This window comes from Periophthalmus magnuspinnatus, chromosome 20 (genome assembly GCF_009829125.3).
Source record: "Periophthalmus magnuspinnatus isolate fPerMag1 chromosome 20, fPerMag1.2.pri, whole genome shotgun sequence".
Classification (NCBI taxonomy): domain Eukaryota; kingdom Metazoa; phylum Chordata; class Actinopteri; order Gobiiformes; family Gobiidae; genus Periophthalmus; species Periophthalmus magnuspinnatus.
In genome coordinates, this window is record NC_047145.1 from 16,115,762 (window position 1) to 16,132,231 (window position 16,470).

General features: G+C 37.9%; 1 protein-coding gene across 1 annotated transcript in view; it reads left to right on the top strand.

Annotated features, from left to right (window-relative positions):
- Positions 1-16,470, top strand: part of drd3 (dopamine receptor D3) — a 34,452-nt gene that overhangs the window by 3,650 nt on the left and 14,332 nt on the right. Inside the window, exons 3-5 of the mRNA XM_033985823.2 lie at positions 5,638-5,750; positions 11,057-11,193; positions 14,293-14,486. Coding sequence (XP_033841714.1) covers positions 5,638-5,750; positions 11,057-11,193; positions 14,293-14,486 — 444 coding nt within the window. The remainder of the gene's footprint in view (positions 1-5,637; positions 5,751-11,056; positions 11,194-14,292; positions 14,487-16,470) is intronic.

Here is a 16,470-nt window from a genome sequence, read left to right on the forward strand (position 1 = left end):
CTCAATTTCAATAGTTGATCTTTTGCCATCTAGTTTTATTTTCTATTTTCATCTTGCGCATCAGCAGCCTCATCTAAGTAACTGAACACAGTGTGGAGGATCTGCAGGTTTGATGCTTCACTTTAAAGGTAAATACAGTGTCTGTGCACCAGACAGCGCGACCTGAGTGCTTTAACCTCAGCCGCTTGAACTGGCTTTAGTGGTTAGCGGTCTGTGCAGAGGTGAATGCAGAGTGAGAGAATTAATGTTTTGTTTTTTTTGTCAATTTAAACAACCATTTAAGTGTATATTATATTATTTAATCCACGTTTATAATGAGGACAGAGGGGACACGTGCAAAATTTTGGATGCATGTGTCCTGTGTGGGCTAAACACACAATCAGATGCATACTCACTTAGAATACGTTTTGTAATAAGTTTTGGGTGCCATCAATTATAATTAATGATCTTGTCTGGCCCATGAGCCACGCGTTTTGACATAATGGATGCATGTTTGAACAAGGCACTAAAGAGATAAAAGAGGGCATAATGTATCAGACAAAGTGGACAACAGTCTCTTCCTAATGGGGCAACAGTCTCTGGGAAAAGGATGAGAGTCATTTGCCGCTTTTTATGTAGTGTAGTGTCAGCCATAATGATGATAAAAGCCTGTCTAAATATGTGGTTTTCAGCAAATTATACGTAATTGCTCACAGACGTATTGAATGTTAATATATTGGGGACTTGTTTGCATGGATAATTGGGAGATGTATAGTAGGCAAGCAACTGCATTCCCTTCTCTCAAATCCATTCATAATCATTACTCTAAATGACATGCAGTGTAATCTACTGTATGTGTATTTGTTGTATTGTTGCAGTCTGTCGTGACACTTACATTGCAATCTATATTACTGCGATAGGTGAAGAGAGCTCCCCAGGTATCAACACTGAAACGAAGTAACAGTATACAGACTGAGAATACATAGCAGAGGTATTTATATAAGCTTTCAGACTGATGCTGAATCCTTAAAGGGTTTTAGGAGTGAAAGAGCAACTCAAGGGCAACTGATTGGCTACATGTGGTTTGAGTCAAGCCATGTGTAACAAGCAATCCACTCTCCACTCTGCTCACCAATATGTTTGAATGCATACATCTTTGTCACAGACAGATGTTATTGGTTAGAATCAATATTTTGGTTGATTATGGCTTTGTTTTTGTGGGGTTTTTTTTGGCCCTAAGGCTTTATTGGACAGAACAGCTTTAGTGTGAAATAGGGAGAGAGAGGGTAGAGACATTCGGCATATGGTCATGGCCGTGAAGCAAACCCACAATGCCAAGATAGTAGCAATGACATATGTGCAACCCTGTAAACCACTACATGACCAGCAAGAACATATCTGTGTTTTGTGTATTATTAATTTGTTTAAAATTGTGATAAAGGCTGCGGCTTTATTAATTCCTTACCTTATTATTAATTAATTTAATGAATTAATCATAGAACCTTTCATGACACCCAAAGCACTTTACAGTCCATAATTCATTCACTCCACACTCGGTTGAAGTAAGCTACTATTGTAGCCACAGCTGCCCAGGGACAGACTGATGGAAGCGAGGCAGCCAATCTGCACCATCGTCCCCTCTCACCACTTTCATACTGGTCAATGTAGATGAAATGTCTTGCCTAAGGACATAATGCCATTTTTTTTGCCTCTGGCACCCCACTGTGGCGCCTGGTATTCCCAGCAGTCTCCCATTCACATACTAACCAGGCCTTGCTTAGCTTCTGAGATCTGACAAGATCAGGTTTGACAAGCTGATATTAGTTAGTTACTATAATGCTTTGAGTTGGTGTTGAATAATGGCTGACGTTAGAGGAAATAGCTTGTATAATTTTAGGCATGATTTATTACTCTGAAAAATTGAGGTGCTTAAGAAAATGTTGTAAAATGTGGCAAACAAAAGAGAACTAGATGATGAAAGAGGATGTTTAACAAGGCAGAGAGCTGTTTGTTAACATAAGTACTAGATTCCACTCCTTTCAGTCAGTGCCTTTGGATTTCATTGTAATCACAGCATCATGTTAGTTAAATGGTAAACGGTAGTTCACCTTTAATGTTAAGCCATGCCTGAAATGTCACACAAATCAAAGATGATCATATTGCTTAAAGCAGCTATTAGTGGACCCAGCTCCTCACTGGTGCTACACATTTCATTCAAGAGCTACCATTCATTCAACATTTAAAACTTCTCTGCCCTTAAGGAATAGGTCAGGAAAAATTGCTCCATGGCTTTAAAGTGCAGTGTTCATTATTTGTCAGAAAAGGAAAGGTCAGTTGTGTCAGCATCTAATGAAAAAAAAATTAAGAGATTTTTTAATTTGTACCACATGGACCATAAGTGAGAGTCCTGTCATCACACATAGTGCGATCGAGAGGACAGAGGATTATCTGTGAGTGACAGGGTGCTTTCTGCTGCGAGCTTTCATACTTGTCTTAGCAGGAAGTAGCAGATTGAGGATGTCTCTCTCTCACACGCAGCAGGTACTAATCATGTGCCCTTGAGCAAGCTGCTTTATCCCACAATGGGCAATTGATCTGGGACTTTCACTCAAAGAAAGACATTCTTCAGGGAGAAAAGATTTAATGAAGAAAATATGTCCTTTCAAAAAAAATTATGCTTGATTTTTAGGAGATGGACTTAGTTTGAATTTCCTCTAATGTACTTGTGTTATTGCTGCAAGCATAAATTATTGCTTTTTGTAAATTTCTTTACCCATTCTGCATAAAATGACTGACTTCCATCACAAGAGGGTAGTGTTATCATGATAATATAATTTAAACTACTAAACAATACCATGTAAAGGAATTTATACTATATACTATCTATCTCTCTCTCTCTCTCTCTCTCCCTCTCTCTCTCTCTCTCTCTCTCTCTCTCTCTCTCTCTCTCTATATATATATATATATATATATATATATATATATATATATATATATATACTCTATACTGTAAATAAACATTCTAAAAGTAAAAGTTAAACAATAATATTGATACTATCAAATGAATATTTAGTTTTGGTACTAATTTCAGTGTAGGCTAGTATCTGGGTATCAATACTTTTGATAAGAGATCATTGTGAGTGAGTTATACACATTATCAATCTTAAATTGCTCTTGCTTCAGCCTTCACACAGCTGCTGGTGTCACCTTCCGGCTCACTTAAAACTATTGCCCCTCATGTGAGGCATGATAAATAATGACATTTATAGGAAGAATATTCTCTTTGCACCGCTTTGTAACTTGGATACAGCCTTAGTCAGTCTATTCTGGACGTGCTGCTGGGCACTATGTTTGTTTGCTTTGTCTGACTTGGTCCAATTGCTCCGACTCACTCACAAATATTGCATGAATGTATCTTGCTGTGCACAGCAACAGCAAACGCACAAGTGAGGATTTTTTTCTGTTTGTGAAGTAAAAATTATTTTGTCAGTGTGTGATTTTGATGCTTCAAGATTTTGATGCTTCACGACTGAAACTAATAGGCAGATCCAACATTAAAAAGAAGCCAATTTATTGATTTGTATAAAAGCATTGCAAATATTGTACTGGACAAGTGGAGCTGGAGATCAATGATGGTATTCTCCGTTCTTTAGTCTTGTGTGAATGTCCTGTGGCATCTCTCCTTTGCTGGTACATTTCGTGCTGTATGGATCTGTAGAGCTGCCCACTGAGTCACAATTGAATTTTCACTCTGAGCACGTCCAGCCTGTGTATGTGGAGCTCTGCTATTTCAATACACACTGTGCATCTTAAAATAGTTTTAATTGGATACTGTGACAATCAAGAACCAGGCTTTCACTGTTGACCAAATCAATGGCAGAACATGTAATCACCAAGTGTAGTTAGTTACACTGTCATGTAGAGCCTAGTTAGAGCAATATTTACAATATTTGTGCAAAGGCAAACTTTTCAGTTTTCTCAGTGTAATCTTTGGTACTAAAATAACTCTGCCTGAAGCTGCCTGGAGAACACTCTCACTTTGTCACAAAGAAGCTGTTGCTTTTCCCAGGCAGTGATTTGTCTTCTATTATTGGTCCTAATGAAAATACACACAGACTGTAAGTAATCAGTGATGGTAACTACCAATAATTAAAAACGTGTCACCTCCTCAGAGAGACCTGGATCTCTGTGCACCTGGCCAGGGATCTTACTTCTCTTTGATACAGCTGTTGTATTTTGACAACCCCTGATCGATATGTTCTTCTTCAGTAACTTTTGATTTGATGTGCACTGCTGAGTGAAAGTTGGCCCTTAAAGAAATATACAGCCTTTTCTCCATATTATTAACAGATACATTGATTTATTTTTAATTGCAGTTAACTTTGGGCTGTGCAATTAATCAAATTTTAATCAAGACCAAGTCATATCTAATTGTGAATTATATTCTTGGGCCATTTTAAAGGAGAGGTCCAAAGCTCTGTCAGTTAGAGCAGCATTTAGACTTTTCTCAGATGGCATTAATTAAATTTTTGTATTATTTATGTTCAAGGACTTGATATTAAGAGTGTTGATAGTGTTGGCAAAATACATTTTAAAAATAATAAAAACTGTAAAAGTGGGTACAATGGTTAGTTAATTAATTTGAGCTGGTTATGCTTTAGTACTGCTTTGTCATTATGCTAATCTGCTAGAGGATTATTAGACTTACTGTAACACGTATTGTATTTTATATGCACACATGTTTGTGAGCTAATTCTGTACATTTAGCCTATTAGAATATATTACATACTAGGAGTTTAACTACTGTTCCTATTTCTGCCATGGAAAATAATGCCACAATAACTCAAACTGATTCTTTTAGTTGAAGCAAATACCTTTGTGCAAATGTGGTCAATTTCACATCCAACCTCAACCATATTAATAACCAATGTATATGTATATAAATTCATTTGCATGTCTTTATAACTGCCATCTTTAATCCATGAGGAGCCATTATTTCACTTCTCCCATATTCCCAGTCCCTATGCACATTGGTAGACATGTCGTATATTCCCAATCTACAGGTAAAGGATTCAGTAGCTTGGTTCCCATTCATCTCTGTCAGATTGTTATTACCAGGCATTATGGACCTAAGTGAAAGGCTGTCGGACTGAGTGGGTGCCCCAGTTGGCGGGAGGCTGTTTGTTGCTTGGGGGTTAATGTTCTCTTTGAGACATGGAGACAACCTTGACAATAATTAGGCACTGTATGTGACACTCCTTTTCGCTATTTGTCATTGTAATATTTTTTTACAATACCTCTTCTGTCACATCATTTATAGCACCTTTAGATGCAAGGGACAGAACACTCAATCTTAGCTCATTTTCATGCTAATTTAAGCTAAAATCCACCTAATTAATAAGGTTACTAACATGCATACATTAAAACAGTGAAAAGAATATTAAGCAGTTTAAATGTTGCCTTTATGTTGCCCTTTAAAGCTCTCACTACCTCGCTATTATTGTTAATTTGCATGTTCTTTGTCTGTATGTCACATGTAAAGCGTGGGTAGTTGTATAGTGGGTACGTATACACTCTGATATAGCTGTTTTACACTTTGCTGTGAAATTGCATAGGCGTGTGTGTTCCTCATATCCCCATGTGTCTGTCCCTTTGTAGGTGGTTGGGGGTGCCTGGCTCTTCAGTAGACTCTACTGTAATATTTTCGTCACGCTGGATGTGATGATGTGCACTGCTAGCATCCTCAACCTGTGTGCTATCAGCATAGACAGGTGAGTAGAGCCCGTGACCCCACTGTGGCGCCACCATCATCGCTACAAACACAATACACAGCTTACAAGACGAGGAGCAGGAGTGTTTGCAATGTAAATGGAAGTGGCTTACAATATACAGTCCTGATCCTATAAATAAATACAAACGACATCAAATCAAATTGGTGTTCATTCTTGTTGTAGAAGTAGGGTGGGCGATATGCCAAGAAATAGTAAGGTGATTTTCCAATGCATTTCACATCACAGTTTCAATTTTATCACGCTTCATAAACACAAAGTAGCTGCACACTGTCTTTAAGAGGTGAGTCTATCTGCTTCTTCTAGTTCATGCATCACTGTGACTGGTTAAATACACCTGTCTCTGAAAGCATGACAGAAGCTGGCCAATAGGAGGAGTGGGTTGGGAAAAGAGTCTGTTTGAGCATAGAGCTTCAATAAACAGAGAAAAAGTGAATCCTGATATGATGATATGACCAAAATAACGTATCGTCACAGGGATCGGATCACAATTCAGTTTTTGTCACCATATTATCCAGCCCTAGAACAAGTAGAAGCTTGTGAGAGGGTGGGATTCAGCCTAGCTCTTGTGTTCACTAACTCCTCTGGTTAACAAACGGGTCTTATGTCACAAGGATACAAGTTGGGACCACTTATTGCCAAGGAAACTAATAATATCCCTCATTACAATGTATTTTATTTTTAGTATGAGCCAAAAAGGTCATAAACCAAGAACATTTGCCAAACCATGCTGCAATGCGAAAAGGAAAAAAAAAATTGATTAGTCAAAAAAGTAGAAAGTATTGGATGAAGATATTTGTTGGCTTCATCACATGCAGATCATATACGTATCATTCAATTTTTCTGTTCAAACACAAAGTGGTCTTTTATTACTAAATCTTATAAGTAATAACACTATTAACTAATTGTACTCATAGTATTAGGTGGTCAAGGTGTTGTTGTTGTTGTACACAAAGACCCTGGAATAGAGACAGTGGACACTTATGCACAAAATGTCTGCAGTTTTATAAATGGTCAAATGGGCACTTTTATATAGCGCTTTTCTATTTTTCAGACTGAGTTGGCTCTTTTAAATGGTTCCTTCACGTGAATGGTTCAATTATCATCATTATAAGCATTTTTACACTCGTTGAACCACTAAAATCAGCACAGAAGCAGAGTAGGCAACACAAGTGAGATTTTTTTTTCTGATTGCAGTAAATCATCAGTTTACTCTATGGCCTGAATGTAAGAGCTAGGAAATTAAAATAATCAAATAATCAAATTAATATGATTTCTATTTGATATAACAGCATTTGCCAGTGATAGAAAAGAGAATTTATCTTTACATTAAATTGACCATGTGAATACCAGTGGTCAGTTCAATGTCAATTTCCTGGACTTGATGAACAAGCCCTGTTTGTTGTACATTGTAACTAGGTGCTTCTCTACCTGATGAGAACTGTTTGCTTGAGAACACCAAAGAATGCCATTTCTTAGAGAGAAACCTTTCCACTAGGAACTTTCAAGAATAAGACCCATTGTGATCAAGCTAGAACAGAATATGTCATTTCACAAATATTGTCTAACTTCCAGTGACTTTTGGCAGACATCTTGAACCTCATGGCAGACATATTACACTGCTGTAATGCACCTGTGAGTCACACCTGTGAGGTGTAAATGACATGAGAAGAGCGTTATTGATCAGTATTCACTGTGTCATGTACACACTGTAGCATGCACTTGACATTTACTGTTGGCACGTATAGGATGTACATTATTTATTTACATATTTTTAGAGTTTGCATTAATATTCAAAACTCCTGGGATTTGAACTCTTGACCCCAGGCTCCACGAGGTGCACGTATGAAGAATAAATGAAGCTGTGCTGTAGGATGTATAGCACAACGACATACAGTTTCAGGAAGGCTTTTTAGGAGTTGATTTGTAAATAGACAGATTCTTTAAATATTGGTAACATTGTGAATGTTGTTTTGATGATATGCAACACTGAGTATATTGTTTATAATACAAAAACTGCTGTAAAAGTGCTGATATTTATTAGAAATTAAAATGGAAAAAACTTGAAATTGACTTCTGGATGGGAGTTGCACCATCTTGATTTCAAAAAAATGTCCAGATGACAGATGGCCTTTTCTACCTTGCATCACTATTGGGCGAATGAGGGATTAAACCTCATCTCTAAACTTCCAAATAAGGATATAAATTGATATTACAATCATATACTTCAACCTCAAACAACACATTTAAAGACATGTTTGAGCACATTTCTGTTGGATTGACATAATATGATTACTGAGATACTATTGGTAAATATAAATATTTAAATATAAATGTATCAAGTATTCCTTTTTGCCGGTATCGCCTACCCCTATTTCTAAGAATGAAACATACATAGATTGATTTTGAGCTTTGTACTTCACAAGACAGTATAACAAACTCCATCTCGACCAGGCTCTTTTAAACACTGCCAAAACAAATCAATAAAATGAAAAGTTGAACAATAGTTTTCTTTGTGCTTTCCCCCTGCAGAGCGGCTGCTGTGTATGACACACCAAACAGATTCTGTTGGCAGAAACTAACCCGATGAAAGAGAAAGGGAGTTTTAATCATCTGTTCTATTTTGTAATTATAGGTTTTTAAAAACTAAACTAAACTTGTTTAATTGGAGTTATTGGATAACTGCTAATTAACTATATAACTATATTTGAGAATAATAAGTGATTTTTATAAATATTGAATTGCTATCTGAGTACTGGAGAATCAATATTAGGCTTACAACAAAAGCTTGGGTCTTTACAAGTCTTAAGTGTCTTGCTCAGGTAAGCAACAATGGTATGTGACCCAGGTTTGAACTAGTTACCCTCTCGTTGGTGGAATGAACAGACCACTGTGCCACTGTTGCCCTATGACTGTCATGTGATTTCCTGGTGATTGCCTTTATCAGTATTAGCACAAAGTATTTCAATTACTATTATCTGAGTTAATCTTAATGACAAAAGTGTACACTGTTTTTCAAAGCACAAATAAAAACATGTGTAGGCAAGGCAAGTTTATTTGTATAGCACAATTCGTGCACAAAGTAATTCAAAGTGCAGTCATATGTTTTATATTCTGTCTCTTTAGGGCATTTGTTGATCAAGTCCAATAGTGAAAATGTTTTCCCATCACAGGCATTACTGAGTTTCTGAAGACCTTGTGAACGCTGCAGTAGCAACATATGTATGGATTTGAATTTGATATCAATCTGTATTGAAACCTATTAACGAAAGGGATAAAATGTTAAATTAGTGTCTGGCCCCTTATCTGAGTTATCTACTCTGACTGGATATATGTTAGTCCTGAAGGGCCTCTATAATAAAAAATGTTCTTCTGGGGATGGGCTCCTTCCTTGCTGCTAGTGCTTGGTGGTGATTGATTACCAGATGAGCTGACAATGCTGCCATCACATGCTTTCGGAGAGGCTAAATTAAGGAAGGGGCACTGAGGGCATTACTGTCTGATTAACTTTAAGAGTTTATTGTTTATTTAGCTCCAAGCTGGGGTTCTTGTCATAGGAGCCATGATTAATGGCTTGTTGAAACAATCAGTCAGGATGCTGCAGGATAGAACAGAAAAGAACTGCAGATTCAATACTTACAACTTACAAGTTGAGGTGTCTTTGTTGGGTATAAATAGTTTAAATTTGGATCAATGTGAATATTTCTTTCACATGATTTATTCAAGCAGTTACCTTCTTGGCAAGGGGTAAAGATAAAGTAAACGTAATGAAACAACAATTTGGGAAATGTTATTTGTACATTTGGCCCTTGGTCCACCCTGTATTTGCCCAGTACCAGCCCAGAGTAATTAGTCTGATGAGGATAAACAGTTGTGGCATTTTTCTGGCACTGGCGACTTAACATCACATCCATTTTAGGTCGGGGTCCTGCGTAATTGCAGCCCAGACCAGTGTCCGCAGTTAAACCTGGTTCTCTGCAGGCTCATTATACACAGTTGGCATATAGTGTACCGGATGAACTCTTAAATCAAAGCCAGGTTTTGTGCTGAATACCCAGATTGTCTCAACACAGAAATGCTTGGTATGCTGCTCCATTGTAAGCTCCATTATACTTATCTTCTCTGAGCAGTTCGCTTTGGTTCACAACTCTCTTTTTTCATGCTTTTAATTATTTGGGCTATTTTCAGTACTATATAATGGTAGTAGGTTGTGTCTAATTGAGAAAAACATAAAAAAAAAACATTTTATTTTTACAAAGAAACAGCTGTGTATTCTTCCGAACAAGGGTATATGGTAACACCTTAATTAGCCAGATTGTTTATTAATGATGGATCCAACTTAACTACATAATTAATACCCTAACCTCCTAACCCCTTAATTAACTGGTTACTAAGCCTTAACTTTGTATTTGTTTTTTGTTGACTTTTATGTGAAGCACTGGTCACTTTGGTTTTTAAATATGCTTTTCCGCCTCGTCCGCTTTTGTCATAAATGCTCCTAAACCGCACTTTCTTTGCGGTGGCACTTCTGGTTAAGTGGGAATCATTTCATTGGAGAATTTGGGAAGAGTTTTGCAGCTAAAATATGATATAAAGTAGGTTTATTTGTGCAAAATGTTTATGTGACCAACAAGTCAACACTCCACCAATTCTCTGGGAGGCTTTAAAATGGCTTTGAAGTTCACATAAAACTTATTTGCTGTCGAGATCTGCAGCCTCATACCAAATAATACAATCCCAAAGACGATGGTGGCGCACACGGCAACTTTCGGAATAAGGTTAATATAAATCAGATTGAACTGAACTGAATCATTCATAATCATAATTTCATAATTTGTTATGTATGAATTAAGTCTTTCTTTATGCTTTATTAAGGCTATATTAAATGTTACCAGATATATTCTGTCTGTGTTTAATTTTATTCATCTGAATCTCTGAACCAAGACACATTTTATCACATTTCTGATGGATTGCAAAAATATTATCTGATTATCGCTTTCGGGAGAATTACATTAAAACAGTGGCTGCTCTTACATGCACATTTAAAGCTTAGAGCTGAAAGATTATTCAAATGAAATGTAATTAGCAAAATCATCAAAATTATTCTTACTTCAGATTGTGCAGTTTGCATGTCCTTCAAGTCATTTTAAAGGTTTAGATCAGATTTTAGTAAGATTTTGATGAACTTGCAACCACAGTCGGTGATTCATTTTTGTCAATATCGCCCACCACACTACCTTTCTAAATTCGCATGTGAAAGCTAATTTATTGTGTATGTTTTGTCACAGGTATACAGCAGTGGTCATGCCTGTACTGTACAACACAACACATCGCTCCAGGAAGAGAGTGTTTGCCATGATCGCCACAGTCTGGGTCCTGGCCTTTGCGGTGTCCTGTCCTCTCTTGTTTGGCTTCAACACCACAGGTTAGAGCCGTCAGGTGATAAAACAATTGTGTAATATGTGAACCGCCAGCCTCATTGCATAACTGCCTTAGTCATTTTTGGGCCAAAGAGTTTTCTGTCTCAAACCACTCCATCTCCAGACTCTGCTGCATCTATCATTGGCTCCATCCTTGGCCAATCAGAAAGGTTTTTACAGCCAAAAAAACTCAAACCACCAAAGTCATCTTCTTGTATTAGGCTGTTTCGTTTTCTATTTTCCTGAAAATCTTGAAAAATTACTCAGGCAAATATGCTAAGGGAATAAACAAAGTATACACAGCTAAGATACTTGTCTTGTTCACGAGTGAGGGAAGGATGGAGCGTGAGATTGACAGGCGGATCGGTGCAGCGTCTGCAGTGATGCGGTCGCTGTATCGGTTCGTTGTGGTAAAGAAGGAGCTGAGCCCAAAGGCAAAGCTCTCAATTTACCGGTCAATCTACGTTCCTACCCTCACCTATGGTCATGAGCTCTGGGTAATGACCGAAAGGACAAGGTCGCGGATACAAGCGGCTGAAATGGGTTTCCTCCGCAGGGTGGCCGGGCGCACCCTTAGGGATAGGGTGAGGAGCTCGGTCACACGGGAGGAGCTCGGAGTAGAGCCGCTGCTCCTACACGTTGAGAGGAGCCAGCTGAGGTGGCTCGGGCATCTGCTCAGGATGCCTCCTGGACGCCTCCCTAGGGAGGTGTTCTGGGCATGTCCCACCGGGAGGAGGCCCTGGGGAAGACCCAGGACACGCTGGAGGGACTATGTCTCTGGGCTGGCCTGGGAACGCCTTGGGGTCCCACCGGAGGAGCTGGAGGACGTGTCCGGGGTGAGGGAAGTCTGGGTGTCCCTGCTTAGACTGCTGCCCCCGCGACCCGGCCCCGGATAAATGGAAGAAAATGGATGGATGGATACACAGCTAAAGTTGATTGCTATTAGCTTTGTAATCATAACAATTTATAAAGTTTACAGTGTAGCCTAAATAATCCCAACAAGTAAGCATGATGTAAACTTCTTCCAAACACATACTCCAGACCAGTTCAGTTAACTGGCCAATTGCAGTATTAAAATGTGTCCAGCAGCTTTCATACAGATCAAAGATTTAAAAAAAAAAAAAGAAACACCAACCTCATAAAACAAGCAAACAACAGAGTAGTACAAATCTGCTAACACATTAAAGTTAGTAAAATAGATGAGACAGTGCCTGTTTCAATGTTAAATAGTCAAAGCCTCAAAGCTGTTTGATGCATAGGAAGAAGTCTCTCCTATAATACATAGCACAATGAGGAGTGGGGTGGGGTATTTGTATGCATCAAATTGTATTAACCCCAAGGCAGTTTTGTGAAAGCCGCACATATTTTCTGACAGTGTTCCAATATGCCTGAACTGAAATTGGTTTGCCTTTTGTTTCTTTGTGCTACAGTCAACACAGTCATTTGTATTGAATGAAAAACTTGAGAGTAACATTGTATTTAAATGTATTAAATGTGTCTTCTGGTCTTGAGGAAACATGGTGCTGTCATTAGTCAGTGACAGAGATGGTCAGATCCACAGATGCTTTTGGATCTTGATACATGTAATTTGTGAGGTCCAGTGCACGGTGTTTAGATGTTCAAATAGAGTCCCAGAGTCCGAACTAAACACATGTTTAAGAGAGTGAGGGAGACAGCTGCCATTTGAACTTCTCATTAAAAGAGAATGAGTGTCTCTGATCCCATGGACTACTTTAAATCAGCTGCAGTCTGCATTAAGGCTGAGGTGAGCTCTTATGGTCTAGTGCTTTCTGGAAATTGCCTTGAAAGGCTTTATTAGAAATCTGTGCTTCTGCTGAGTAGTTAGAAGCCCACCAGCTTTAGTATTTGCTTATGTTTAGCAAACAAATGTGGTGCATAGCAATGGGTAGATATGCAACGTACGTAATATTAACAAAATGATTAGTTCATTGAAATCTTATGTGTAGAAAAGTTAGAAGTTAAATTATATTCTGTGACAAAGTAAGGTATTATGTTAACTGGTCAAAAACAGAGTACACTACTGTATAAATAAAACATATCATTCACTTGAAGTTATTTTTCATAATTCAGAGACTGCTCCTGCCATTCTAAAAAAAAAAAAAGTGTGTTATTTTGTTAATTCTAGGTTACTACTGTGTGTAAGAGTCTGTTCTGTTTTTCTTTGCAAACTATTGTGTTGTTGCTAAATTAGGTGACTGCGGGTGGCGGGTATCATTTCCTATAATGAGCTGAATTATTTATAGCCTTGAGTGGTGAAAAATAGCTGAGCATGACAAAATCACTCCCCCTACTTTTGTTTAGAGTGATGCAAGGATATTATAATAACTGTAACAAGAATAAACACATTGAGACTTCTTATAGACATGGCCAGTGGCTATTTCCTGTTTCAAATGACTGCACTTCCAGATTCAGAGCAGAGCCAATGTAAATGCTGTTCGTCGTTTAGTCTACTCCTCTACAATCAATGCAAGACAAAGGAACTTGATTGCAAATTTCACCATTTGCTCAGCCTTTATATGTCACAGCGAGGGAGGGGGCACAATCCTCTGAAGTCCAACATCCTCTGTATTTTAGAGCAGTGGTTTTGTAAAACATGGTCATTTGACATGGAAAAGATACACAAAGCAACACTGTTTATTGGTAGAAGGTTGATGCCAGAAATAGCTTGGTGTCTGTCTTTCCTCATTTCTATCGTTGTGTGTAGTGGGGTATGTGATATTGATCCAGACCAACATCCAGGGAGTAGCAATTCACTTGTTCATGAGCATACAACTCACCACAGCAATGTCATCTTATTTTAACATTTCAATTTACAATATGATTAGTCCAGAGCTGACAGCCATTTAACTTGTGCGAATCGTGAAATTGGTTCATACATTGTTATTATAAAGTCAAAGAGCGCTTATCTCAAATTTACAGTATGCTTATTATAAAATCAATCATGGCTCCATCTGTTCCATGACGTGCGCTTTAGGCCAGGAAAGGTGATTGCAAGGGCATATTCAAAGGTCGTAGGTCATCTTTTCTTTACATTAATTACACCCTTGGACATCGTCATGGCTGCTGTTTTGCATGTGTTTCAGATGACCCGATGGTGTGCTCTATCTCCAACCCGGACTTTGTCATCTACTCGTCTGTGGTGTCCTTTTATCTGCCGTTTATTGTCACCCTGCTGGTCTACATCCGTATCTACGTGTTCCTCAGGATGCGCCGGAAGAGGATTGCCTTTGGCCAGGTCAGCGGGAAGGTCCAGCCTGGCACTGTCCCACCATCTGTGGTAAGGAAAACTATTTATAGGGTGTTTGGCCAGCATGTGGGTGTGAAGGATAACAAACATAAATATCTCCATTAAAATAACATATGTTTAGCTCCCAGTATAGTGCAATAGTGCAACAGAAATTGATTTCTGCCCAGTGATTTTCAATTAATTCAGCATTATGGCTCTGTCATTTATGAAGTGCAACAGTCCTGCTGATTGCCTATATTCTGCAAGTTAAATTCTGTTTCATTTTTTCCCATAGACCTTTGAAGTGCCCTGAACAAGTGATGTTATTATATTTATCTTTGTCATATCCCCCATTTATTCATATGCCATATTTTTATTCTTGTTTTAATGTATTGTATTTAATGGGGTTTTAGTTCTTCCTGCACTATGCACTGTCACTTTTCCAGATGCAGATATGTATACATGTGAATGATTGAGCTAACTCACCGCTAAACTAAATTTACCCATCAGTCCAAATAAGTAACCTTGAACTATTGAACCTTGAAGAAAAGATTTTATTTAATGACACAAAGTCTGAAAGACATATTGTATATTTTAAATGTTTTTGGAACAAACTCCGTATCTATGGGATAAAGTAATGGGAAATTGGGCAAACTGCCGTGCTATTGTGGCTTGGGGCTGACAAAAGGCTTCAGAGGCTTTTGTATACTCGTAGCTGTGATAGTGAAGAGCTCAGGAGACTATATTATTGAGTGAGATGATGATTCTATTGATATATCAGCTGGCATATGCCATGTGATGGTTACTATGACAAGAGCAGTGCTTAACAGTGGTGGATGAAGGACTCAATTTTGTTAGTAAGTAAAAGTTCAGATACCGAGGTAAAGATACAGAGGCAAAAGGTTACTCAAGTAAAAAGTATCACATTACTTAAGTAAAAGTATTTAAGTACCTGTTTAAAAAATGTACATTATGAGTAAAAAGAAAGTGTCATTAATTTGTTAGTGATACTGATTTAAAAAGTAGCAACAGTAGCAATATGAATCAATTCTTAATTTGCCTTATGAATTTTGTGTATTTATTTGTCTTTGCTCAAAGCCAAAGCTTGAACTCAAAACTATTTGGCAATGTTACCATGAACCTGGTAAAATAACCCCTCAAATCATGAAAAGTACTTTTTATTTTTCAGTCCAGTTAAAAAATGTAATGAAGTAGAATGTATAGATATCTGCTCTCAAATGTAGTGAAGTAAAAGTAAAAAGTATCCACTGTAAATGTACTTAAATAAAGTAGAGATACCTAAAAAAAATGTACCTAAGTACAGTACTTTACTACTTGTACTTTGTTACATTTCACTACTGGAGCTTAGTGATATGTTCTGTCTAGTGGACCTGCAGCTCTGAACCATCGCATGACTTTATACCCCTTTAAAAGAAAGGTGCGCGCTCTGAGGTCTGAGGGCCAGCTCCAGCTCGTGGTTCCTAAGACCAGACTTAAAACCAGAGGGGACAGGGCCTTTTCTGTGGTTGGACCTAAACTGTGGAACGCCCTGCCCCCCCACGTTCAAACAGCTCCCACTGTAGAGTGTTTTAAGTCTCGTCTTAAGACCCACTTTTATTCTCTGGCTTTTAACACCGCGTGAGTTGTGTGGTCCTCTGTGTTTTTCTTTTATTTTATTTATTTTTATGTGTTTTATTGATTTTATTGATTTTATTTTTTTTATGTCACTTTGTCTCTGTGCAGCACTTTGGAAACAATTTGTTTATGAAATGTGCTATATAAATAAAGTGGATTGGATTTAAAAGAAAGAGTCGAAGGACACTTGGTCTGGGTTAATACTGTACATGATTGAGGCAGATGGACCATGTAAGGACTTTCTCTCAAAACGAATAAAAACAATGAAACATAATTTTTATCAGAAAACAGTATTACACAAAGGGTAGTGCGTGTATTTTATACTAGACCTTGCTCAGACACATTGTGGGGGCGACAGTTGCTCAGCTGGTAGAGTGTTTCTCCACTGATCCGAAGGTTG